The following is a 22,203-nucleotide window of genomic DNA, read 5'->3' on the forward strand; positions in this document are numbered from 1 at the left end:
CCCCCAACTCCCGTCTCCTCCTCTCCCTCTCCCCCTCCACAACCCTCAACTCCCCCTCCAACTCCCGAATCCTCCTCTCCTGCTCCTCCTCACTACTCCCTATCCCCGGCAACACACTCACCAAATACTCAATCTGCTGCTCCTTGATGACCAAATCTCGAGCCAATTCGCGCTGTCGCGCCGCGAAAGTCTCCGGACTGTCCGGCGCCGGGAGGGCCGGGTCTGTTTCCCCTCCTCCTTCTCCTCCTCCCCCGCCTCCGCCTTCGGTGGCTGCTTGTTGGTTGGGGTTAGGTGTTGTGGGTGGTGGTGCGGGGGAGGTTTGGGATTGGGAGGCTTGGATGGTGGCGGGGACGGGTGGTGTTGATGAGTTTTTGGGGATTTTGGCGAGAGGGGGCGCGGAGAGTGAGGGGGGGAATGTGGGGGGGAGTGTCGTGGGGATGTTGTCGTGGTAGGTCGTTAGGTAGCTTAGGGTTGCGTAGAATTGGGTTGCTAGCTGAGTTGGTTAGTGGGTGGTTGGATGGGGGGAGGGGGGAGGAGATGGGGTACCTGGTCTAGACAGGTTTGGAGTTGGGTGAGGATGTCGGCCATTTTGGTCGTGAGGTGTGTGTGGTGTGGTGGGCTCGGTTAGGGGTAGGTTGTGTTGTGGATTTGATTGTAGGTGGTGATTGTAGATGGTTGTTGTAGAATATAGGCTGTAGATTGTATGTAGGTTGTAGGTGCGCGTAGATTGACAAAGTTGGAGGTTGTGAAGAGCGGAGCGGAGGTGAAGAAGAGCTTAGCTCCGATAACAGCCCCGTTTATTTACTCCGACTTAGCTTCATCTTTTTCTACTTTCCACTACGTACGTCCTCTCCACAATACCACTACCGGCCCTATTTACTCCTACTAACTATTGCTACTACAGACATTATGCCCAACTAACACCACTACATTACTACAATCACCACAATGACATCAATATCCGCCCTCACCCGCCGCCTCTTCAAACTCCCCCTCCCCCCTCCCCCCCCAACCACCAACCACACCACCCTCCCAACCTTCCTCACCCACGCCACCCGCACCGCCCTCCCCCCAACCAGCACCACCTACATCGGCACCCACTACGAATACACCACCCAACGCACCCTCCTCCACTCCGCGCTCCTCCTCCACCGCACCGGCGGCCGCTCCGACTCCGGCCTCGACCTCCTAGGCACCTGGCACTTACCCACGCACGAACACCCGCTCCGCGTCCTCGTCCAATGCAAAGCCCTGAAGACGAAGCTCGGGCCGAATCTGGTCCGCGAACTCGAGGGCACGTTTTCGCAGGCGCCGGTGGGGTGGCGGGGCGGGGGCGTTGTCGGGGTGTTGGTGTCGCCGAGGGAGGCCACGAGGGGGGTGAGGGAGGCGTTGAGTCGGAGTCGGTTTCCGTTGGTGTGGTTTTTGGTGGGCTTGGAGGGGGGTGTGAGGCAGGTTTTGTGGAATGAGCGCGTGGAGGGGCTGGGGGTGGGGGGTTTGGGGGTTAGGGTTGTTTATGGGGGGGATACTGAGGGTGGAGGGGATGGAGGGGATGGGGGAGGGAAAGGGGTGGAGTTGACGTGGGAGGGGGAGGAGGTTCCCGGGATGGAGGACGTCGTGAGTAGGATGGAGGATGTGCAGAGGAGGTGGTTTGGGATGTGGGATGTTGGGGTGGAGAGGTATGAGGAGGTGGTTGGGGTCGTGGAACGGTTGTTTCCCGAGGAGAAGCCGTTGTTGTATGCGGCAGATGGGAGGGTGAGTGGGTTGAGTGGTGAGGAGAGGGAGATTGTGAGGAGATGTTTGCAGGGTGCCGATATCGAGCAGGAGAGAGCTAGGATGAGATCTACTGAATAGGATGGTAAGACTGAAAAATGTATTATCCTGGGTATCCCGTAACGCCAATCCAAAACCTATCCCTGCATGGTAGTCCAAAAGTAGTTGGAGTAGAAAAACCGCGAGAACTTCGGGTCGATGTTCACGACATGCACATCGCCCTTGCGACTATTGCGAATCACCGCTTTGTTGAAGTTGCCCGCCTCGTCCGCCTCAATGTCCACTCCGAGCGATCGGTAGATTTTTAATCGTAGCCTACACCGTTAGCAGCATCCTGGCAGACTTCAGAGGAATACTCACAGCGTGGCATCGTCCAGCTCGCGCTCCCGGCGCGTTGGCTCGTCGCCCTCCAACCCCTGCGCTTCCAGATCCGCCAACCGCTCCTTGAGCATCTCCAGCTCGCCCTCCAGTCGTTCGCTCTCAATCTCCAGTTCGGTGGCCGCCTTGGCAATCCGGAACTTCTTCGTGTCCAGCTCGACAATCTCGGCCGCGTGCTTGCCCGAGTCGTGCGCCGAGACAGCCTCCTCGTGCTGGGCATTCAGCGCCGACAGATGACGCGACAGCTTGCGCAGAGCGGATTCGGCCTCGCGCATGCGCAGTTCACGCGATTGCTGCAAAGCCGCGAGCGAGTCATTGATGCGGGTGACGGCCTGTTTATCGGGTTGGATGTTGAAGTTGCCGATGGTGTGGTTGATGAGCTGTAACCAGATATTAGATTAGCAGGTTAGCACAAGAAGTAGGAAGCAGAAACATACCCCGGCGGGGTTTTCGTCGAGAATCATGGCGACGGTTTGTTGTACGTTGTTAGCCAATGCTGTCGAGAGTGGTGTCCACTGTAGGATTGTTATCGTTGTTGGTGGAGCAACCGCCACCGCCCGCACCGCCACAGCGGGTGACGACAAGCTCGCCGCTCTTCATTCTCGCTGCCTTCAGCACACTTCACATCAACTCATCAACATGGGCTCCAACCTTCCCTGTAGGTCTTCTTCTTCCTATTGTTAATCTCGCTAACCATCGCAGATGCCGCCGATGCCGAGAGGTATGCTTTTTGACGAATCCTGTCGACGCCGCTAACCCGCCTAGCCCGCTGAAACCAGCGGAACTCCAGGTCCTTCGTTCCCAGTATGAGAAAGAAGGCGACTATGTCGGCATCCAGACCAAGTTCAACTATGCCTGGGTAGGTTGATTGCTTCTGATGAAGAGCGTTACTGACCATACAGGGTCTGATCAAATCCGACGCCCGGGCCGAGCAACAAGAGGGTGTCCGTCTGCTGTCAGAGATCTTCCGTGCCGCACCCGAACGACGTCGTGAATGCCTGTACTACCTTGCGCTGGGCAACTACAAGCTGGGGAACTACGGCGAGGCCCGTCGGTACAACGACCTGCTGCGCGAGAAGGAGCCGGCCAACCTGCAGGCAGCCAGTCTGGGACAGCTGATCGATGAGAAAGTGTCCAAGGAGGGCCTGATGGGCATTGCCATCGTCGGTGGACTAGCCCTGGCCGCGGGCGTGGTCGGTGGACTGGTGATGCGGGGGGCAAAGAGACGCTAGCGGCTTCCTTTGTTAACGGTGCATGATGTAAATAGTTCCTTGGCTGTGTTGGTTGCTGTGTTCCGTTTAGCATTATGGCGTTTGATGATGCGGCAGATTGGATGTGCTAATATTAATGGAGGATTCTGTACATGGAATCCAGTGGCATCGCATGGATGATGTAGAGCGGGGGGATTTCCGACGAGGCTTGGTCGGTTCTGTGTCAGGTTGGCTGCAAGCCGGAATTTGCCTTTGACGGGGACCTTTCCTGCAGATAATCTCCGCGACGCAGTTCTCCGTCGAATCCCTCTGGAAGTTCTTGCCCCCGTGATACTGGCTGGGATTTGGGTATAAGATGGAGAACGTGCAGCTGCGCCACAGGTTGCTAACGTCATCCCGATTCACCCTGCTTTCTTCACAGTCACGCATCAGTTTCCCCTCTGCTCTTGCTCTTTCCTCCCTCATCCACATCCAAATCACTTTCACCTTTCCATCCACTCCTCTTCTTGCCTCCTGTGACACTGCATTCTCGCATGGTGACGAATGCGTGCCCAACGAGCCATGAACGACGCTGCATCAAGCTCTGGCATCTCCTCGGCCTGATTGATTCGCCCGATCTCGATTCCTGCACGACCGTCTGACATAGTAGTTTCGACCCCTCCTCTTCCGTCTTTCCTCATCACCCTCGGTTGCCTCCCCGATCGCCATGGCCGACGCCGGAGACCGCATGTTCTGCCACGCCTGTGGTGGCGTGTGGCTGCGCAACGCTGATGATATGGTCTGTCCGCACTGCGAGTCGGACTTTACCGAGATCGTATGCCTCTCTTTCTCAGGCGACCAGCAGATCCTAACCCTTTAGATTGAAATACCCCCCGATCCTGACGCCGACCTCCCGCCCGACCGATCCCCCTCGGCCCCCGCCCCGGCCAGCGCCCGCCCGAATCCCTGGGCCGATCACAACCCCTGGGCACATCAAGAAGAAGACGATGACCTCGATCACGGCTGGGGATCGGGAGCTGGAACGGGACCGGGAAATGGAAATGGGAACGGATTCACCCACCGCACATACCGCTCCCCGGACGGTCGGTTCACCTTCTCGACGACCACCTATACCCACGGCTTCCCGCGCCGGTCGCCTCCCAGTCAGCAACCTGTGAACGACCCGTTGATGCCAGTGATGCAAGGGCTGGGCAGCATTTTCAACGGACTGGCGGGCACCTACCGACAGCAAAATGCCCCGGGATCGTCGTCCAACCAACCCCAGACCCCAGACCGCGACCGGGGGCGGACCCTGGGGTCGTTCGAGTTCGACATCGAGGCCGATGGCCGGGCTGGGAGGCAAGAGGGCCTGCATCCCCGGGATGCGGATGGCCCGCAACCGATGAACAATCCGCTGCGCACACTGAGCGAGTAAGTGTATCACTCTATTGCATGTATAGGCTAACAAGTGTAGTATTCTGGAGCTGTTCCGATCGGATTTCGGCACGAATACGCAGGCAGGCGGCAGTGGCGTGCGGGTGGTGGGCGGTCCGAATCCGTTGGCCATGCTATCGACATTACTCAACTTTGATCGCCACGGCGATGCGGTATATTCGCAGGAGGAACTGGACCGGGTGATCTCGCAGCTGATCGAGCAGAATGCCAACCGAGGGGCGCCACCGCCGGCCCCGGCCACCGCGATCCAGTCACTGCCAAAGAAGAAGGTAGATGCGGAGATGCTGGGGAGCGAAGGCCGGGCGGAGTGTTCGATTTGCATGGACACGGTGGACCTGGGGACAGAGGTGACGATACTGCCGTGCAAGCACTGGTTCCACTATCACTGCATCGAGTTGTGGCTGAACCAGCACAACACATGTCCACATTGTCGGCGGAGCATTGATGCCAGCCAGTGAGTGCCTGCCTGTTATGCTTGTTGCTGTACCTAACTGTATCAGATCCGAAGTTGGACCCGAATCCAGGCACGAGGAACCCGAGGGCACAAGAAACAACCCGACCGTGATCCCAGACAGCCCGGAGCCAGCTCCACGACGGTCGAGCGGTGGGGAGAATGGACCGAGCCAGACGCATGGGGCACAGTCACCGTCGGGGTGGAGTTCGCAATCGTTTTCATCGTGGTCATCACCGTGGTCGGGGTCCGAGGAGCCACGGCGAAGCAGTCGGGAGGGATCCGGGGTAGCAGCATGGTTACGCAGTCGCTTAGGAGGAGGAAGCAGTTGATGCAGCGGACGAAGATTGCCATGACGAGGTGTATGTAGTGACGAACTGCTATGAAGACATGAGGATATGACTGAGCGGCCTATGACTTATCTTTTCTCGTTCTTTGCTATATGACCTAGACTGATTGAAGCCATGACCAACACCCATGTATATGCAGCCTCCAGAAGTGCAGCTGTGATGCCCTATCATACACTGATACACATATCCCCTTCTAAGACCGACTTTATTCTAATTAATGAACCCAAATCATACTATACCTACCTACTTACACCAATTCAATCTAATCTAATCTAATCAGAAGACGACGGGTAGATGAATGACCGTTAACCCTAACACACTACCTACCTACCTACCTACACATACAGACAGCACAGAGAGATACACAGATCATCAATAGTTGAGTCCGATATCAGATAGCAGTCGTACGATGTAGAGTATAGTATTTGAGCTTATCTAGATCTGAACAGTAACCGGACCTAGGCATTTACTAGTCTGGGTTCACGTAGCGGAATAATTCCATACCACTAGGTAGTAAGGCTCCTCACTCCACGCCTACGGATCTTCATCTTACCTAGTCTAGTACTCTGTGCACGTAGATCTCTCTACTCATGAAGATCAGAAAACAGTAACCCCAGCCCCAAGACTTAACATGACTCAATTCCAATATCAATCCCAACATCAATCTCAATATATCAACATCCCTATCTACACAACCCAACCTACCGAATCGGCAAATCCGTAGCAACAACAGGAGTCGGAAACTCCCTCCCCACTCTCCCCAACAACTCCTTCAACACACCCCCCACCCACTCAAAATCCTTCAATTCCAAATACACCTGCCCACTCAACCTCGTCCACAACCACCCCCGATACACGAAAACCGGCACAAACGTCTTATACTCCTCCATGAGCTTCCCCTGAATCCACGCCGCGACTTGTCCCGCCAGCACGCGGGGCAGAGGGGCATATAAACTACCCCCGGTGCCAGGGGCAGTCCAGTCCATTTCCCCTCCGCTTTGATCGGTAGCAGTTTGGATCGCGATGGGTAAGCGGACGTTATTCAGCGCACAAGCACGCAGGAGACTCTTCTCCCCGGCTTTGAGATCGGGTTCTTGGAGGACTTCCGTGTCGAGGATCCCGGCGACGAGGTCCGCCGCTTGGTTCGCGAGCGTCTCGAGGTAGTCGTAGATACGGTCTTCGCCGCCACAGACCTCCTTTCGGAAGGTGAGGGCCGCGGGGACGCAGTGGTAGGGCGTGTCGTCGTTGGTGGCGGTGGATTGGAAGAGGGTGCGGAATGCGAGGGCGGTGGTTTCGGGGTCGGGGGTTGCTACTGTTTCTGCTGATTCAATGGAGGGAGTGGTCTTGATGTAGCCCCATGATGTGGGCAGGGTGGTACGGAGGAGATGTTGGTGTTCGGGCGCGACGTAGAGGACGGCGCAGCCGCGGGGGACGTAGAGCCATCTATTCACATCATTATCATCATTAGCATATTGTCCAAGAAAGAGGGTTATATGGGCAATGGTATGAGGAGGGGAGGGCATACTTATGCAAATTACTCCCCCAAAAGTCCGGCTTCACCTTGCCCAAATCCACCTCAAACATACCCACCGCATGCGCGCCATCGACGACACTCAAGACACCTAACTCACGACACGTCTCGACCAATGTCTCCCACGGGAACCGAACCCCCGGCATCGACACCACCGTATCAAACACCGCCGCCTTAACATTCAATCCCTCCTCCTTGCGCACCTTGTCCACGAGGTCCCGGAACCGTCGCACGATCTCCTCATGCGTCGTGGGGAGATCATACTCCACCTTGCGCAACTTCACGGGGGCGCGCTCCGCCAGGGAGAACAGACCGTATTCGACGGCCCCGTAGACGGTATCGAAGTAGATGATGACATCGGAGGCCGTGAAGGGGAGGTTATGCAGGACGGTCGCGACGGCGGTGGTGGCGTTCTTGGTGAAGGCGAGGGTGGAGGCGGGGACGTTAAGGAGGGCGGAGAGCTGCGTGAGGGATTCGGCGCTCAGGGCGGGCGAGGTCTGCCGGATGAACAGGTCGGGACGCGATTCGGCGAGCGTTTGGTGGGCTTGGAGGGCGGTCCGGATGGGGAGGGGGTAGGTGCCGTAGGATCCTATTGCATTGGTCTGTTAGTTGTGGTGATGGTGGTGGTGGTGGTGGAGGGGGACTTGCCGTGGTTGAGATTCTTCCATTCGGGATCGAGGCAGAACTGCTCGCGCATGGCAGCCCCAAAGGGCACCGGCGTAAAAGTGGAAGTGGAAGTGGACGACATGGTGGTTTCCTGTGCTGGAATGATGAGAAGCGAGGGAGAGACTATTTAACCTCCTCGTGAGTCACGGTCGTGAGTCAGATGCTGGTCAAGCATAGGGCGTGCTTCGAGGCCATCTGGAGCCCATCCGAGAAGCCTATTTTTACCTCGGCGCCGAGAACCTCTCACGAAAAGCCTTATCAATTCGAGTATTCGAGTGATGGATGACCCAATTCCTCTCGGCTCGAATTACACAAGCTGCACTCCGGCTGCTCCGGTCCGCTGCTATTTATGGAGCATCTACCGGCATGGGACACAGTGCACAATCAGCACTAGCCAGAATCATTGGCTAACTATCTAAATCCAAAGACAACATCAACGCTACTCAACCTCACCGCTTCCCCTTCTTCCGCGGAGCCACCACCTTAAAGGCCGTGTTGCTATTGTCCTCCTCCCGGTGCGCATTCGACGACCCCTTCTTCGCCACCTCACTCCATCCCCCCGTGTTCTTCTCCGCAAACGCACTCGCCGACACCGGGTCAACAATCCCCTTGTCCGCCAGCTTGCGCCGCCGGATGAACTCCTCCGCGAACCGCCGTCCGTCCAACGTCTGCGAGTTGGCATACACCGAGTCCGAGATGATCTCCGCCTCCGCCGGCAGGAACAACAGCTGCTGCACAAAGTCATCCACGTTGATGTTGCTGTTCAGTCCCTTGCCCAGCGCAAGCTTGGCCCACTTGGTGAACTCCTCCACCGCCCGGTTCGGGTTCGCTGGCGGCGTGGCCACCGTCACCGTCCGGGGCGTCGCAACAGTAGCCGGCTTGGGCTTCACAGGAGACACGGCAACCGGAGTCGCGCTGCTCGTCGACCGCGGCCCCGAAGGTGCAACCGGCGGAGGCTTGGGCTTTCCGCCCGCACCCACCGTGGTCCACGCGCCCGAGGTGCTCGCACTCGCGCTCACGGGAGACGCCGCCGGAGCCTTGCTGGCGAGATCTGCATACCGCTTGCCGGTCGACGAGGGGGCCGCCGGGGGACTGGCAGCAGCATTCTGCGCAGCAGCCGCAGCAGCCGCCGCAGCCAGGCGATGCTTACGAGCTTCCTCTTCCTTCTGAATCTGGGCGAGAGTCTTCTTGGCCGCCGTACCAGTGGGAGCAGTCTGGCCCTTATTGTTCCAGACCGAGCCAGAGGACGTGGGCGTGGCCGGGGAGCCAGCGCTGGCCCAGTTGGCAGTCGACGGGAGGCCCGGGGCCTGGGCCTGGACCTGGCTGAGACGCTCCTGCTCGGCCAGCAGCTGGGCTCGGCGCGCGGCAGCCGCCAACTCTTCCTTCTGCGCAGCGCTGCGAGCCTCGGCTTCTTGGATCTCCTTCAGGGAGGGCCCCTTGGGCACCTCATTCGCTTCCTTCGCCCACGGCGCGATCGAGGTAGTCGGGGCTTCAACGGGAGTCTGGGTCTGGGACCGCGAGTTGGCAGCCAGAGACTCGGCGACGTTCTGGCGGTTGCGCTGGGCGGCCGGAGCGGGGAGCGGGGATGCAGAGGGCGGGGGAGGGAAGGGCTGGGGCATGGCACTATCGCCCTTGACACTCCAGGGCGTATCGCTGGGTTCGGGGGACTGCTGCTCAAGCTGCTCGCGCTGCAACTGCTCTTGTTGTTCCTGCTGTTCCTGCTGCTTACGCTGGGCGGAGGCGGCTTTTTGCACCTGCTGCGACAGGGTGAGGGTATGCTGTTCCTCTTCAATTTCTTCCTCGACTTCTTCCGGCTCCTCCGGCTGGATGGTCGTGGCCGGGTGCGTGGGCAGACCCTCGGCAGTCCGCAGGCCTAGCTCACCCTCCTGAGCTCGCAGAGCATGGAACTGGCGCAGCCGCTCTTCGCGCGCCTGCTGGTCGAACAGGCTGTCGCCCTGCGCGCTGTCAAACTGCTCTTGTTCCTGCTGCAAGCGAGCCCGATCCTGAAGCATGCTGGCAACCTGCTGCTGATGAAACAAACTGTCGGGCTGGCGAGCCGCGAAAGAGCTGGGGGTACCGAAGGCAAACGGATCCGGTCGGCTCACGTTCAGGCGATCGAGAAGGGCCGGGAGTTGGTCCTGGCTGTTGACCAGATCCGTGCCGAGCACCTGGGGGCCCACATTTTGCAGCGGGTTCCGCACCGGCGCGGCCGCATCGAAGAAGCCGGCGACGGACTGGGGCTGCTGCATCGGAGCTTGGATGGGGGAAGGCTGGAAGCCGATCGGCGAGGCAATGCTGCCAAAGCTGGGCTGGCTGTGGAGACTGTGCGCACTGGAATGATGCTGCAGCTGGTGCGGGTGCATCGTGTGCGGGACGCCCTGGAACTGCATTTGCTTCATCAGGGCTTGCTGCTGAGCGAGATGCTCCTTCTGGCGCGCCATCAGATACTGCTCCTCCTGCTTTCGGCGCTCCAGCGCATTCTGCTGTTCAGCGGTCAGGGTGGTTCCGAAGCTGGGGAAGCTGCCCGGGAACGGAGGCTGAGCCGTGCCGGACGTGTTGCCAGTCCATGGGCCGGGGCTGGGGTCAGGTCCGTGAGGGATCCCGATCTGAGGCACCAGGAAGGGTTCGCGCGAGTTGCCGATGCGTCGCACCAGCTGCGCCAGCGGCTCGAACTCCGGGTCCTCCAGCTTCTTGATCTGCAGGTCGGGGCTGAAGAAGCCCGCCTTGAACCAATCATGCATCTCGAGTCCGGTCCAAGGGCCCTGGATGTTGCCCTGCGGGTCACGGTAGATCCAGCGCATCCGGTCCGGCATCACCATGGTCCGTTGCTGAGCTGGAGGCACGGACCCAGCGCCGACTTGGCCAGGGGTCTGGCTCGGCGGGGGTACCTCGGGTGCCATGGACGTTGACATGGATCCCACAGCAGACACCGGGTCGGGCGAAGCCGAGGTAGTGGCGGGCTGGCTGGTCTGGCCTGGCTTGTCGGTTTGTTGGTGGTCTGCTCGAAGTGTTAGCGGGACGCGCGGTAGCGCTTCGTCAGGGTGCTTACCGGGTTGGCGAGAGCCATCATCGAGAGTGCCCAGGTCTGGCCGTCCTTGTTCAGCTTGCATTTGCTCCTGCATGGCGGCCGGGAAGAGAGATCCTAATTTGCTGGAGCGGCCAAGGCTGCCGGTGCCCGACATGCCAGCATGAGGACTGAACAACCCGCTGCCTCCCAAGGTCGACAAGCTCGGCGATTGCAAATCGCCCATGGTGCCGAAGATGGGATCGCCAAAGCCACCGGCAAAGGCCGAGCGCTCCCTCGTAGGCGTACCCACGGCAGCGCTGGAGGGCCATCCCGCCGCACCACCCAGCGAGGAAAGTCCACCCAAGCCACCAAGGCTGGAGAAGCTGCGGTTGCCGGCGGCACTGGAGGTCTGACTCCGGTCGATCGAAGGCAAGTCCATACCCGATCCTACCCGTCGGATGGAACCAAACGCGGACGAGGTGTCGCGAAGGCCAGAGATGCCAGGATGAGTGGTATTCTGGATGTCGGACCCATCGGTGTCGACGTCATCGTCGCCACCACCACCTCCTCCAGTTCGGTCCCCGTGGGGACTCTGGTAGGGGTTCGTGTTGGTCGGGCTGGTGGGTTCGTGTCCCTGCAGGAGACTCGGGGTAGGGTTACGCGAATTTTCGTGGCTCTGCATCAATTCTCGGAACCCAGGGATGCTGGAAGTCATACCAAAGGCCGCAAAGCCCAGCTGGTCCGCGGCCTGAGAGGGAGTGCTGATGTCTTGGGACCCTCCGAGCGCGGCACTTCCACTGCGAGGCTCTTCCGAGAACGGATTCGTCTCACTGCGACCAGTGCGCGTCTTCACGGGCTCGCCCCAAGGCGACTGGGCGCGCTTCTCGCCCTCAGCCTCCCCCAGGCGTTCCAAGCTGCTGAGGGACGGCTTTTCCTTGATCGCGGCAGACATGTCCTCGGAACTATCCTTCGAGAACAACCCCTTCAGGCGGCTCTCTCCGCGGAGACTACCGAACCCAGCCTTCTTCTCGGTCGTTGGGGTGGTGGCCGTACCCAAAGAGAACGCGCCAAAAGCTCCCATGGGCGAGAAGCTGGCATTTTGCGATGCAGATCCCCACGGAGAGTTCGAGGCGCCGGGGGCCACGTTCAACGGATTGGTCGAACTCCGCTTCAAGGAACCAAATGGAGATGCGACCTCGGCGCCCACCTCTCGGCCCACGTTTTCTTTCTCCTTCTCTTCCCATCGAGCAGCGGAGGATGCGTCCCGGAAATCAGTCTTGCGACGCAACAAAGACGGAGGCGGGGTGGAGGTGTTCGTTTCGTCACGGAAAAAGCGGGAGCCGCTGGTGGTGGGAGACATGGGATTGCCAGTCGAATCGCCCGTCTCCCGACGTCTCGGGCCAGGGCGCCCAGTACTGGGGGATGCGGTGTTGTAGTTATTCATATGGCCCTGGGAGATGGACAGCTTGCGACCTCCGGTCCCCGCAGTAGCGTTCTCCTTCGAAGCATTCGTGGGTGGCGGCTTGAGGGGGGAGTTGACGGAGAGAGTAAATAACTGCGCCCTTCAGCACGTGTCCCGATCAAAAAATAAAACAGAACACGCTCAAGCAGCAAGCAAGGCGGGGTAAACAAAGAGACAAACCTCTTTCTCATCGTCCGTCAGATCGACCAGTCCCAACGGCTCGCTCTGGCCCCCATGATCCCAGCACACTTCCGGACCGGAGGGGTTATCCTTCGAGTCTTCCCGTTTCCCCCATGCTCCGTTCACGGGCGATGTCTCGTGAGGATTCCAGTCGGCGACGAAGTAATCTGCAACGTTCTTCCCCAAGATGCCGGACTCTCGTTGGTTTTTGTAAAGGCTGAGCAGCTGGTCCTTGGAATAACGCGTGTCGGTGGCCGCTCCGTTGCGTAGTGCGCTGGCTGGATAGGTGGAGGACATATGCGGAGGAGTGTAGGTGCCCACGGTAGGAGTGGTAGCCGATGTGGGCTGGCTGGCATCCCGGTTGTGAGAAGGGTTTGTCGCAACGGACGGACGGCGGAAAGTCTGTGTTGCTCCATTCATGCGAGTTCGAGACCTGCAGTCCCCGTCGGGGATGAGTTGTCAGTTACTCCGCCACGCAAAACCCGGGGGAGGACAAGACGACGTCGACAGTCACGGCCAAACCGCGTAGAACCCATCAACAGAGCATTGCATACCATTCTCCACCGGCAGAGCCATCACCTCTCCTGGTCGAAGAGTCGTGGGCGTTGCCAGCGGCGGCCGAGGCAAAACTAGACGGAAGTGGCGTGGGCATTATGAAGATCGAGGAAGCGGACAAAGATTGCCGGTCGAGTTGGAGGGGAAAGATACACTCGGGGCGAGATCTGGAAAGCTAAGTTATGGTCGTGGCTTGGGAAAACGAAGGGAGCGATGCGAACGTTTTTTTTGGGGGGGGAAGGGTGGGTTGAAGACAGCAGAGTCCGCAGAAGAGCTGGGGGAGGAGATCGGATCAGCGAGGGGGAGAGAGGGCCACAGGGTGGGCAGACACGCGACGATCCGGAGCAGAGAAACGCACCTTGGTGTCTGATGGGAGTGAGGTCTTGGAAGAGCAGTTGGGGAGGATTGAGAGTCAAGGTCGAAAACAAGAACGCTAGACGATCCAGGTCGAGATCAGAAGATCGAAAGGATCGAGAGTTCCTGGCAGGTCAAGAAAAATGAAGAGGCTTGCGGCGAATTAGCTGGAGGCCGTGGAATTACCACCGTACCGGGCGTGACAAGAGTCGTTTGCAGCCTGGTCGTACAGCCAGCAAGTCCGTCGTCTTGTGTAATCCACTGGATGTTCTTTCCTTAAGTATATTACCTCAGCCCACAACTCGACTTGGGGGGGGTCCCCGGCCACCGCACAAATCACCTCGGCCAGGACCTCTTCCAGCTCCCAGCATCCTCAAACGAGGGTGATCGGGGCCTTACATCTACGATCCGGTGCACCCTGCCCATCGCAATCCTTTACCAGGTGACAGGTCAGATTGGACCCGGAAATCGACAGAGGTCCAGAATGAAGGCGAGGTGCATTTCCGGGACGGTGCGTGGCGCCAACATCCCCAGACAAACCTACGGCGGGTTACTGCCACGCCGCGGCCGTCACTGGTGGTTTGGCCGCAAACGCTTCGGTTCCTCTCGACGTGTCGCTTCACCAATGCCCCAGAGTGAATATTTAATTCTCTAACAGTCTCAGAAACTCGGGATAGCTCCCTTCTCGGGTATTTTTAGAATGTCAAATTGAGGGTGTATATCCGTGATAGCCGTGATAGTCGAGTCTCTTTGGACAATATCCTCGAACCACCTGTGCGCAGTAGTAGGTAGTAGATACTACTACATCCTACTTACCAGGTAGGCAGGGCCATTTCCAGGCAAATGCAAAATGTAAGGCATCATCGCGGGCAATTGTGGGTGTCGTCACTCGTCCGAGCTCTGAAGAATACTACCTCCATACCAGCCCCATACATACCATACGGGAGACGTACATGCCAGGTACTCTGTACCGTACCCCAGCCTCCAGTGTGCCTCAGGCACGTATGATCACAGCTTGCGCATCCAAACAGTTGATCTACTCCAGATGGAGTACAACGACTGTTTACTCCTCTACTTCTGTAAATACCATGTCAGTCATCAGAGACATGTTTGTCCATCCATCGGTTTCTCGTGCAACTTTTTCCCGGGATCCCCATGATGAAACACGATGTCCGATATCACGCCATTCGCAGATTTGACTCCACTTTGGTCAACGCTGCGATCGAATCTGATACATAAGATCTTTTTGTCGGACGTGGATGAGAAGTGAAGCTCAATTCAACTCAATCGGTTTGGAAATGTTGTGTCGTAGTCGCGCGAACACATACTCTATACGGCCATGACCGCATTCCGAACGGACGCGACAACCAGAACCCCTGGGTTTGCCATTCCGGTACGGAGTACACTGGACTGGGTCGGATTCCGTGTCATTGAATACTGCTGATCAGGCAGTAGATAGCTGTCTTCGTTGAAGACAGATGATAATTGGAAGAGGAAGTATTCAACTACCATCGATGGTATCATGCTTGGAAACACGCAGGATCAGCAGAGTTTCAACATCTAGGAATGCATATCCTTGATATCTGAATCCAGGAAGACATTAATTCATCTCACATAGCATCGTACTTATCATGGAATGACAAACGGCTGTCATCGAGGGAGTTCACCCGTGTCCACAGTCTTCAATGACTGAATCTCGACGACATTGTCTTCTCTCTGCTAACATCATTGGCATACTTCTCACGAGTTGTGCTTCCTGTAATAGAGACAAATGGTCATTTGAACTCCTCATCAGGCTCACATGCCCACAACGTAGTCGAGATAAGACCAGGACAGAGGGATCGGTACCCAGAAGAATGATATAGACCTGACAAAACAATGTCTGGGAATTCGTCAGCTTGCGTCCTGGAGGGTCTATATCAAAGCTGCCGTAGACGCTATGCTTACCTCATGTAATGCTCACCCTCGCAGGTCAAGCTGCGCTGAGTTGATCGCTGGAGTCGTCTTGTATGCAGTAAATCCGTTATATAAGTCATTTGGTATAGTACTTTTATGATTCGTTGAGGATCGTAAGTAGGCTGAGCTATGTTCTCAGGTCTAGTATTGTCTTTGTGAGGTCTGAGCAGATCTGTTGGTGATGAGCAGGGATGCTTGAATGGTGATTATTTATCCTCTGCCGAGGTTGAGATGGGATGACAGGGACGTGCGTAGTCGATCATTATAAAACGGAGACAGTGGCGTAAAGAAGACGATATTAGAGTACTCTTATTTCTACGCTTCTGTTCCAAGTTTATACTATGCCAGTGTCTACATACAATCATTCTTGCTGATCATCACCGCAAACATCAAGCCATTGAACCGCACATCCTCGGCAACCGATAACGGCCCAACATCCCCGCACGCCAACCGATAAGTGTTCGCATTTATCCCTTATGCGCCTCCTTTCTACCAACACCGGAAGAACAGTACTTAGATAGACAAGACATACATCAACATGTCCAGAGCAATCTTCATCACACCCATCGACGGCAAGCCCGGAAAACCTGGCCAAGTCTACTACCCCCTCACCGTGCAGACCCTCCCTCAACCCACCCCTCAAGGCCGGGAAGTTCTTGTGAAGCTCTCCGCCGCATCCCTGAACCATCGTGATGTGTTCCTTCGTCAACATCTCTACCCTGGGGTCACCTTTGATGTACCCATGGGTGCCGACGGGACGGGAACTGTCATTGCCGCCGGCGAAGCGGTGCGCGATCCGCAGCGCTGGATCGGGAAGCGGGTGGTCCTCAACCCTGGGATAGGATGGAAGGACTCTATCGATGGACCAGAGGATCCGAAAGGGTACCGGATTTTGGGCGGGACCAAGCTATACAACAAAGGGACGATACAGGAGTTTTTGGCTATCGACGAGGAGGAGCTGGAAGAGGTGCCGGAGCATCTGTCAGATGCCGAGGCAGCATCATTACCGGTTACTGCCTTGACAGCATGGAGGGCGCTGATCAAAGCTGGGGAGAGGAATACGACCAAGGGGGCTGCCGTGCTGCTGACCGGAATCGGGGGCGGCGTGGCCCTGATGGCGCTGAAGCTCGCTGTGGCCAGGGGAGCAGATGTATATGTGACCAGCTCGAGCGAGGAGAAAATCCAGAAGGCAATTGAGCTGGGGGCCAAGGGGGGAGTGAGTTATAAGGAGGACAAGTGGGATCAGAAGTTACTGGGCATGTTGCCTACGGGGAAAGGGGCCTTTGATGCGATTATTGACGGGGCTGGAGGCGATTCCGTGGATAAAGCCGTCAAGCTGCTCAAGGTGAGCTCTGCCTCTGCTTCCCCGGTATGTGTGATAGCTGACTGTATAGGCTGGTGGCGTTCTTTGCGTGTATGGGATGACGGTCGCGCCGCAGATGCCCTTTTCCATGAAGGCAGTGCTGAAGAACATCGATGTCCGTGGCTGTACAATGGGCTCGCGCAAGGAGTTCAAAGAGGTGATCGAATTTGTCAAGACGCATAAGATCCATCCGGTGGTTTCGCGCGTTCTGCAGACCGACCTGGGGGATATCCCAGCGATCGACGGGATTTTCCAGGATATGAAGGACGGAAAGCAGTTTGGGAAGTTGGTGATCGAGTTCGGGAAGGCGTCTGGAAGTAAGCTGTGATCTGGAGATCGCTGACGGTTAGCCATTGTCTTAGGAGTCTGTAAGCGTGTATATTACGACGCGAGAAATCATCGAGATGGAAGTACTTTCCCAAGCGCAAGTAGTGAAGCGCTCCTGCCCTGTACCAGACATCTCTAGTATTCTCCATGTCGTGTTCCTTCCTGTATCCAACTCACAACAGCCTCTGGTATCATCGTCGCCACTCCTTAGCCTTTAGCCAACAGCACGGTTATCGTTTTATACCAAGGATAGTTGAACCACTCATTGTTTGTTAGATTAGTGCATCTTGCATCATGGATCTTGATATCATCCAGACATATGGACCCGGAATGTCCTTCTATCGGTCGCAGATAAAATTGTCGTCTTCGGATGAGAATGGCAAGGCTGCCAGAGCGACAGTATCATCGCTATCGGTGTGTCACCAGCAACCCGGGAATCGGCAACGGAATACAAGGGTTGAGTAGGACCAACGCTAATGCCGTGTAGAGATACTCCTCGGCCCTCCAATTGTTGCAGACCAGCAACCAGAATTTGGACCATAAACTGAGCCGGTTGCGCTCCAACGTCATTAAGCTGAATGTTGATTTGGGCAAGCTTCAACATCACGTCAAGGCGTTTCACAACGAACTCCTAACCACATGGCAAGCTGACACGCTTACCCGACTGGTCGAAGTCATCTACGAGCGACAGGGGTGGAAGCTCCCCGGAGGTGTTGCAGTAGGCGATCATATCCACCTTGGCCGGGAGAGACAGACACGAATCATGTCCACGGCCGCGAGAAGGATCAGAAAGTCAATCCTAAAAAAGAATTTTGGACTCTCCGGGCGGTACTACTCGGCTCTACAGCGATACACCGAAGTGAGTTGAACCGCTTGATGGCTGACCGAGTGCGTCTCTGATGTCAGCAGATTGTGCACATGCGCAGTACGAATTCTTTCCGGACCGAATGCACCTTTGCTCGAAGATTAGTGTCAGAAAAGGAGAATCACTGGGGCATGTATCGATTTTGGGGGACACTATTTCCCCTGTGCTATAGTCGGTCGGTGGAGGAGAGCGCCGAGATATTCTGATATTATTCCTGTGGCTAAAGAAGACTTTTCTCCGTTCAGGGTGTGTCCTGATTGCCGGGATTTATCTCCAGGATAGATAGGATTGAATGGAATCTCGGTCAAGTCCCACCAGCGTGCAGCAGCCGTGGCGGGTTGAGTGAGACATGCTACCAAAACCGGGAGCACTATCTCCAACCCAGGCGTGTGGTGTTGTCACTGGTCCTATTTCTGGCAACGACCCATAGGGAATCCAGTAACACTTGCTAGTTTGCAGAGCCGGTACTGGCCTCGCTATCTCTGACTGGCCATGTTTCTGGTATTTTTGACCAGCGCAAAGGACCTGCAGGCGATGGTCTGGTTGGATGGTGTCTGCCGTGCGGATGCAGGATAGGCTTTAGACAGCACGAGTCGAATCAGGGTGATGCTATACCATGCCCCTCTTGGTGACTACTCCGTTCCTAGTTGTCTATTGATCACACGTTAGCCTAGATCCAACTCGAAACAGGTTTGGTGAAATGACAATCGTCCTGGTAATCAAGATTGCTATCTCACCGTTCCATTCATTTCCTTCGTTTGATGAGATTAAGACATGATGTTACAGACAGAGCGTCTGGATTCAAGTTGATTGGATTGCTGGCGGTAGCCAATTTGTGGACTGGTGGACTGGTGGATGGAGGAAGTCTGTTTCCGGGCTGATGTCAGAGGATGAATGCGCTGCACCGTGCTGCATGACTGCTCCGGACTAATCAGCTGACTGGATGGCTTTCAGGTCAGGTGAGGTAAGGTGAGGCGGGTGGCTTCATGCATTGATGGTTTGGTAGGTAGGTCGGTAGGTACTTCATTCTTCATGGGCTATTTTTGTCTTTGGGGTGTGTGCGTTTCTCTCTCTCTCTCTCTCTCTCTCTCTCTCTCTCTCTCTTCCTCTGTGTGTGTATGTAGGTGTGTGGTGGAGGGGGTCATGGGGTTACTTACCTACTTGTTTGTTTCCCTGGCTTGCTCGTTTGCATTTCGTGACCAAAGGCCATGCTGCACTGGTATTTAGTGGGGGAGGAAAGGATAGCATGTTTCGGAAAGGCTACATCCACGATAACGATCACGAACCCGATGCTCCGTAGGATATGATCTGCTCTGTTCTGATCTGCTAGGATTCAAATCCCGATTCTGATTGCGGTTCCGATCCTAATGATGAGCTGATCACGCACACGCAAATACCTACCCCCTAAAAATCAAACGAAGATCATAAATAATGAATACCGGTGTCTGTAATCCAGTCTTTGAGGTAAAGCATAAACAGTACTAGAGATCTGAGTACGAAGCACGGAGTAAATCAGGTAAATTATGTTGGTGGCGGCCAAATAGGGGTTAACAGGCTACTAGTACTCCGTAATAACTCTATATATTTGGGTAGTTTGTCATAGCACTGTGTCATTATACGGTGGTGTGGCGGTCTAGGTATCTGCTAGCTACTTAGGTAGGATTTAAGTTGGATACGATGGACTACTGTTGTTAGTGGTATGTTTGGCTTGGTTAGAATTGGGATTTGAAGGACTTAGTTGTTGATTGTTGACGAGGAATGGAGGGATTAGTTAGGCAGGCTGTTCGTATGAATTTCCTACTCCGGTAAGGATAAAATCAAACTGTTATAACGGTATCTACCTATATTGATGAGATGGCGCATTGACGAGCATTTATATTGCGGGTTTGACTTTGTATGTCCTTGGCGATGATTCTCAAAAACAGGTATCGAGTAACCAGCCTGACCTTCTCAGCGAAGCGGATACATTATCCTCTCGTGACGAGGATATGGAACGTGCGAGGTACCAGTGATATTGTTGCGTAATGGGCTGCAGTGTCTAGGAGAAACTGCCTATCTATTTTGTAGCTTGTAGAGTGAATACCGCCTAGAAATATAATCTAGATAGTCTGAATATAGTATTCCACATCCTACCATCCAACACAAGTCCTACAAAAATAGAAAACCTACAAAGCCCACAACACGCAGACCTCCAAGTACACACACTACTTACTATGTATACAAAATAAGACTTCCTGACCTGTCACGCATCGCCCGTGCACACCACCCCCAATCACGAGACCTGTGTGACACGGGCCTGTCACTAACAACACAACTCAGGAGAACCCACCGCACGAGCACTAGCACCTAGTACCTAGTACATACAGGATATACTTTCCGTAGACTTTCGTGGCGTCGTGTTTCAAGCTGAGGCACGACGCCATTGGACCGACTAGGCTGCGGAGAGTTGGGTAGACTGAACAAAACTGAAGGGTAGGGATATACTTAGTACTGCTGAAGAAGATCAGCGGTGGATAAATTGTTGGAAGTTTCTTCATTTGAGTTTTGGGGTTAGGTATCGTGATAATTGGATGCTATATACGGAGTACGGAGGACTCCGTAGTGAGTAGAGAGAGATGGATGGTGGGTGGTGGATGGTGGGTGGTCTCGCAGGGACCATGTGTTAACTAGTATGCTTAGACAAATCGTATCTACTACTATGTAAGTAATAGGTAGTAGACCCGAAAATAATGGATACAAAGTAGATACTCCGTACGTTCTTAATCCTAGCAATTAGCACATAGTAACCAAATTAACTCCATACTAAGCATCTCGGTATTAGCTAATTGTACAGTACAGCATCGACCATAGTCCCCTAAACAACTACCATCTTGGCATTTTTGTATCTAGTAGTACTTCCACGAGGTTCCACGCTACCTATCTCGGGACGAGGATGAGGGCAAGGGCCCTGGTCTCAAATTCCTCTCTTAAGGTAAGCTAGTAGGCAGTAGGCTAGTAGCGGTAGCAGTAGCACTAACACTAATAAATCTATTCAGGGCGTGTTTCACCTCCCATCCCGCATTAGAATTAGATAGTAAGCCCCTGATTTACCTTGTTAGATGGGTGGATACTGGCTTCCGATGGTGAAAGGATTCTCGGTAGGGTATCTAGGCCTCAGCCACGATCGTTCCAGTGGTTAAGATGGGTTACTACTACGTAGATAGTATCATGTCAGGGCTCGTGGACACCGGGATTTCAATCAGGTGGGACTTGATTTGGGTATGGGTGGACGTGCGATTGACAGCTGCAACTACCACCCAGGGTCTGTACTCTGCGAGGCTAAGGATAAATGCTTAACCATATCCAGACAATGTAAGACATTTATTCCCTATTAATCATACTACTAGAAAGTTGATTCAGGTACGGACAGCTAGTAGCCAAATATCTATTTTAGCCACGATGGAGGAAGTTAGGAGCCTGACCGAGAGAGGGCCTGGTGAGACATGTGTGGTTTGCAATTAGGGTTCGGGTTGGGGGCTTGGATGGGAATGGATTGACGGCCGGGTGGGTGGGTGGTCTTTGTGGGGAGGGAACGGTAATTATTTCCCGTGTGTTTTACTTTCTTTATTTATTTTTAATTCTTGGTTATTTTGGCTCCTTCGGTTGATAATATATTGGTATCGAAATGAATTTTAATATAGATTTCGAGCTCAAATTAATCAAAGAATCAATTTGAGTGTTGTCTTGGCTGGAGGGATTAAAGTGCGGCGGGCTGGAAATGCAAGGTAGGAGCGAAGCCTAAGGATCCCTACTTATCGAGGCAGAGGATTCGTCATGAATCACCATCGTGACATCCCGTGCAATTTAGATAGTCCTTCCTCCTACGGAGCACAGAGATAACCATAACCAGCCTCCTTCGATCGACGCAGCCCAAGCCTCCCCTCCTCCCCTCAAAACGTGCCGATCAGACCGGGCGGGTGGACCAACTGCACTGAGACCGGGCGGACAAAGCCACGGACTATTGAGATACTGCTTGACGTCCCTCGTTCGCAGTGTACTGCTCATCCCGTGCGGCGTGCAGTGGCGCTAATTACCCGACTGCTGCTGCGCTGTTCCGACCGGTGGGGAGCACGAGATAAAATTTCCGATTTTCAGATGGTAGGAATCGCCCTCGCATATGGACCAAGGTATGACCGGATTCGAGTCACCAAGGGGTGGATTGGGATGCGAGGGTGTTCCTGAGTAAGTTATATAGCGCATTCTATGTAGAGGATCATCAGCGGTAATGCAAGGACGATCCAATGCATTCGTGCGATGAAATTAAGCATGCATCTTTGCCTTTCGAGGCTGGCCTGCCCTCGGTG

The 22,203-nt window shown here is 55.2% G+C and overlaps 8 protein-coding genes across 8 annotated transcripts; 5 read left to right on the top strand and 3 right to left on the bottom strand.

Moving 5' to 3' along the window:
• Positions 1-121: 121 nt before the first annotated feature.
• On the bottom strand, positions 122-588 carry BO80DRAFT_439697 (med21 domain-containing protein; the record flags this gene model as incomplete). Its single annotated transcript, XM_025721090.1, has 2 exons — positions 122-493; positions 547-588. Coding segments are annotated over 2 exons (414 nt in total), but the record flags the coding sequence as incomplete, so codon positions are not given.
• Positions 589-948: 360 nt separating this feature from the next.
• On the top strand, positions 949-1,908 carry BO80DRAFT_498019 (uncharacterized protein; the record flags this gene model as incomplete). The annotated part of the gene is made up of 2 exons (XM_025724110.1): positions 949-1,531; positions 1,565-1,908. The coding sequence occupies 2 exons, from the start codon at positions 949-951 to the stop codon at positions 1,849-1,851; spliced, it is 870 nt and encodes a 289-aa protein (XP_025569384.1). The 3' UTR covers positions 1,852-1,908.
• BO80DRAFT_394802 (kinetochore Spc24 family protein) lies at positions 1,859-2,806 on the bottom strand. Its single transcript, XM_025717291.1, has 3 exons — positions 2,586-2,806; positions 2,131-2,528; positions 1,859-2,085 (listed from the first exon to the last, which is right to left on the bottom strand). Exons 1-3 carry the CDS (start codon positions 2,610-2,612, stop codon positions 1,908-1,910), a joined length of 603 nt encoding a protein of 200 aa, XP_025569385.1. The 5' UTR covers positions 2,613-2,806; the 3' UTR covers positions 1,859-1,907.
• Positions 2,788-3,380, top strand: BO80DRAFT_450548 (mitochondrial fission 1 protein; the record flags this gene model as incomplete). Its single annotated transcript, XM_025721819.1, has 4 exons — positions 2,788-2,806; positions 2,851-2,869; positions 2,914-3,007; positions 3,051-3,380. 4 exons carry the CDS (start codon positions 2,788-2,790, stop codon positions 3,378-3,380), a joined length of 462 nt encoding a protein of 153 aa, XP_025569386.1.
• A 685-nt stretch (positions 3,381-4,065) lies between these two features.
• BO80DRAFT_460092 (putative RING finger domain protein) lies at positions 4,066-5,576 on the top strand (the record flags this gene model as incomplete). The annotated part of the gene is made up of 4 exons (XM_025722373.1): positions 4,066-4,173; positions 4,219-4,769; positions 4,813-5,247; positions 5,318-5,576. The coding sequence occupies 4 exons, from the start codon at positions 4,066-4,068 to the stop codon at positions 5,574-5,576; spliced, it is 1,353 nt and encodes a 450-aa protein (XP_025569387.1).
• A 719-nt stretch (positions 5,577-6,295) lies between these two features.
• On the bottom strand, positions 6,296-13,092 carry BO80DRAFT_439701 (uncharacterized protein; the record flags this gene model as incomplete). The annotated part of the gene is made up of 5 exons (XM_025721091.1): positions 6,296-7,037; positions 7,120-7,714; positions 8,375-12,353; positions 12,441-12,873; positions 12,995-13,092. The coding sequence occupies 5 exons, from the start codon at positions 13,090-13,092 to the stop codon at positions 6,296-6,298; spliced, it is 5,847 nt and encodes a 1,948-aa protein (XP_025569388.1).
• A 2,506-nt stretch (positions 13,093-15,598) lies between these two features.
• On the top strand, positions 15,599-17,261 carry BO80DRAFT_430203 (putative alcohol dehydrogenase). The gene is made up of 2 exons (XM_025720658.1): positions 15,599-16,650; positions 16,700-17,261. The coding sequence occupies exons 1-2, from the start codon at positions 15,844-15,846 to the stop codon at positions 16,994-16,996; spliced, it is 1,104 nt and encodes a 367-aa protein (XP_025569389.1). The 5' UTR covers positions 15,599-15,843; the 3' UTR covers positions 16,997-17,261.
• Positions 17,262-17,289: 28 nt separating this feature from the next.
• Positions 17,290-18,074, top strand: BO80DRAFT_469704 (uncharacterized protein; the record flags this gene model as incomplete). The annotated part of the gene is made up of 3 exons (XM_025723033.1): positions 17,290-17,409; positions 17,483-17,854; positions 17,905-18,074. The coding sequence occupies 3 exons, from the start codon at positions 17,290-17,292 to the stop codon at positions 18,064-18,066; spliced, it is 654 nt and encodes a 217-aa protein (XP_025569390.1). The 3' UTR covers positions 18,067-18,074.
• Positions 18,075-22,203: the final 4,129 nt, after the last annotated feature.

Source organism: Aspergillus ibericus (genome assembly GCF_003184845.1).
Source record: "Aspergillus ibericus CBS 121593 unplaced genomic scaffold BO80scaffold_87, whole genome shotgun sequence".
In the NCBI taxonomy this organism is placed as follows: Eukaryota; Fungi; Ascomycota; class Eurotiomycetes; order Eurotiales; family Aspergillaceae; genus Aspergillus; species Aspergillus ibericus.

Excerpts from the sequence above, each read along its gene's own strand:
- BO80DRAFT_430203 (XM_025720658.1), top strand. The coding sequence starts at position 15,844 with ATGTCCAGAGCAATCTTCATCACACCCATCGACGGCAAGCCCGGAAAA. Across the intron at positions 16,651-16,699 it reads AAGCCGTCAAGCTGCTCAAG|GCTGGTGGCGTTCTTTGCGT; the intron begins GTGAGCTCTGCC and ends CTGACTGTATAG.
- BO80DRAFT_394802 (XM_025717291.1), bottom strand. The coding sequence starts at position 2,612 with ATGATTCTCGACGAAAACCCCGCCGGG. Across the intron at positions 2,529-2,585 it reads TCGACGAAAACCCCGCCGGG|CTCATCAACCACACCATCGG; the intron begins GTATGTTTCTGC and ends ATCTGGTTACAG. Across the intron at positions 2,086-2,130 it reads GAGCTGGACGATGCCACGCT|GCTACGATTAAAAATCTACC; the intron begins GTGAGTATTCCT and ends CTAACGGTGTAG.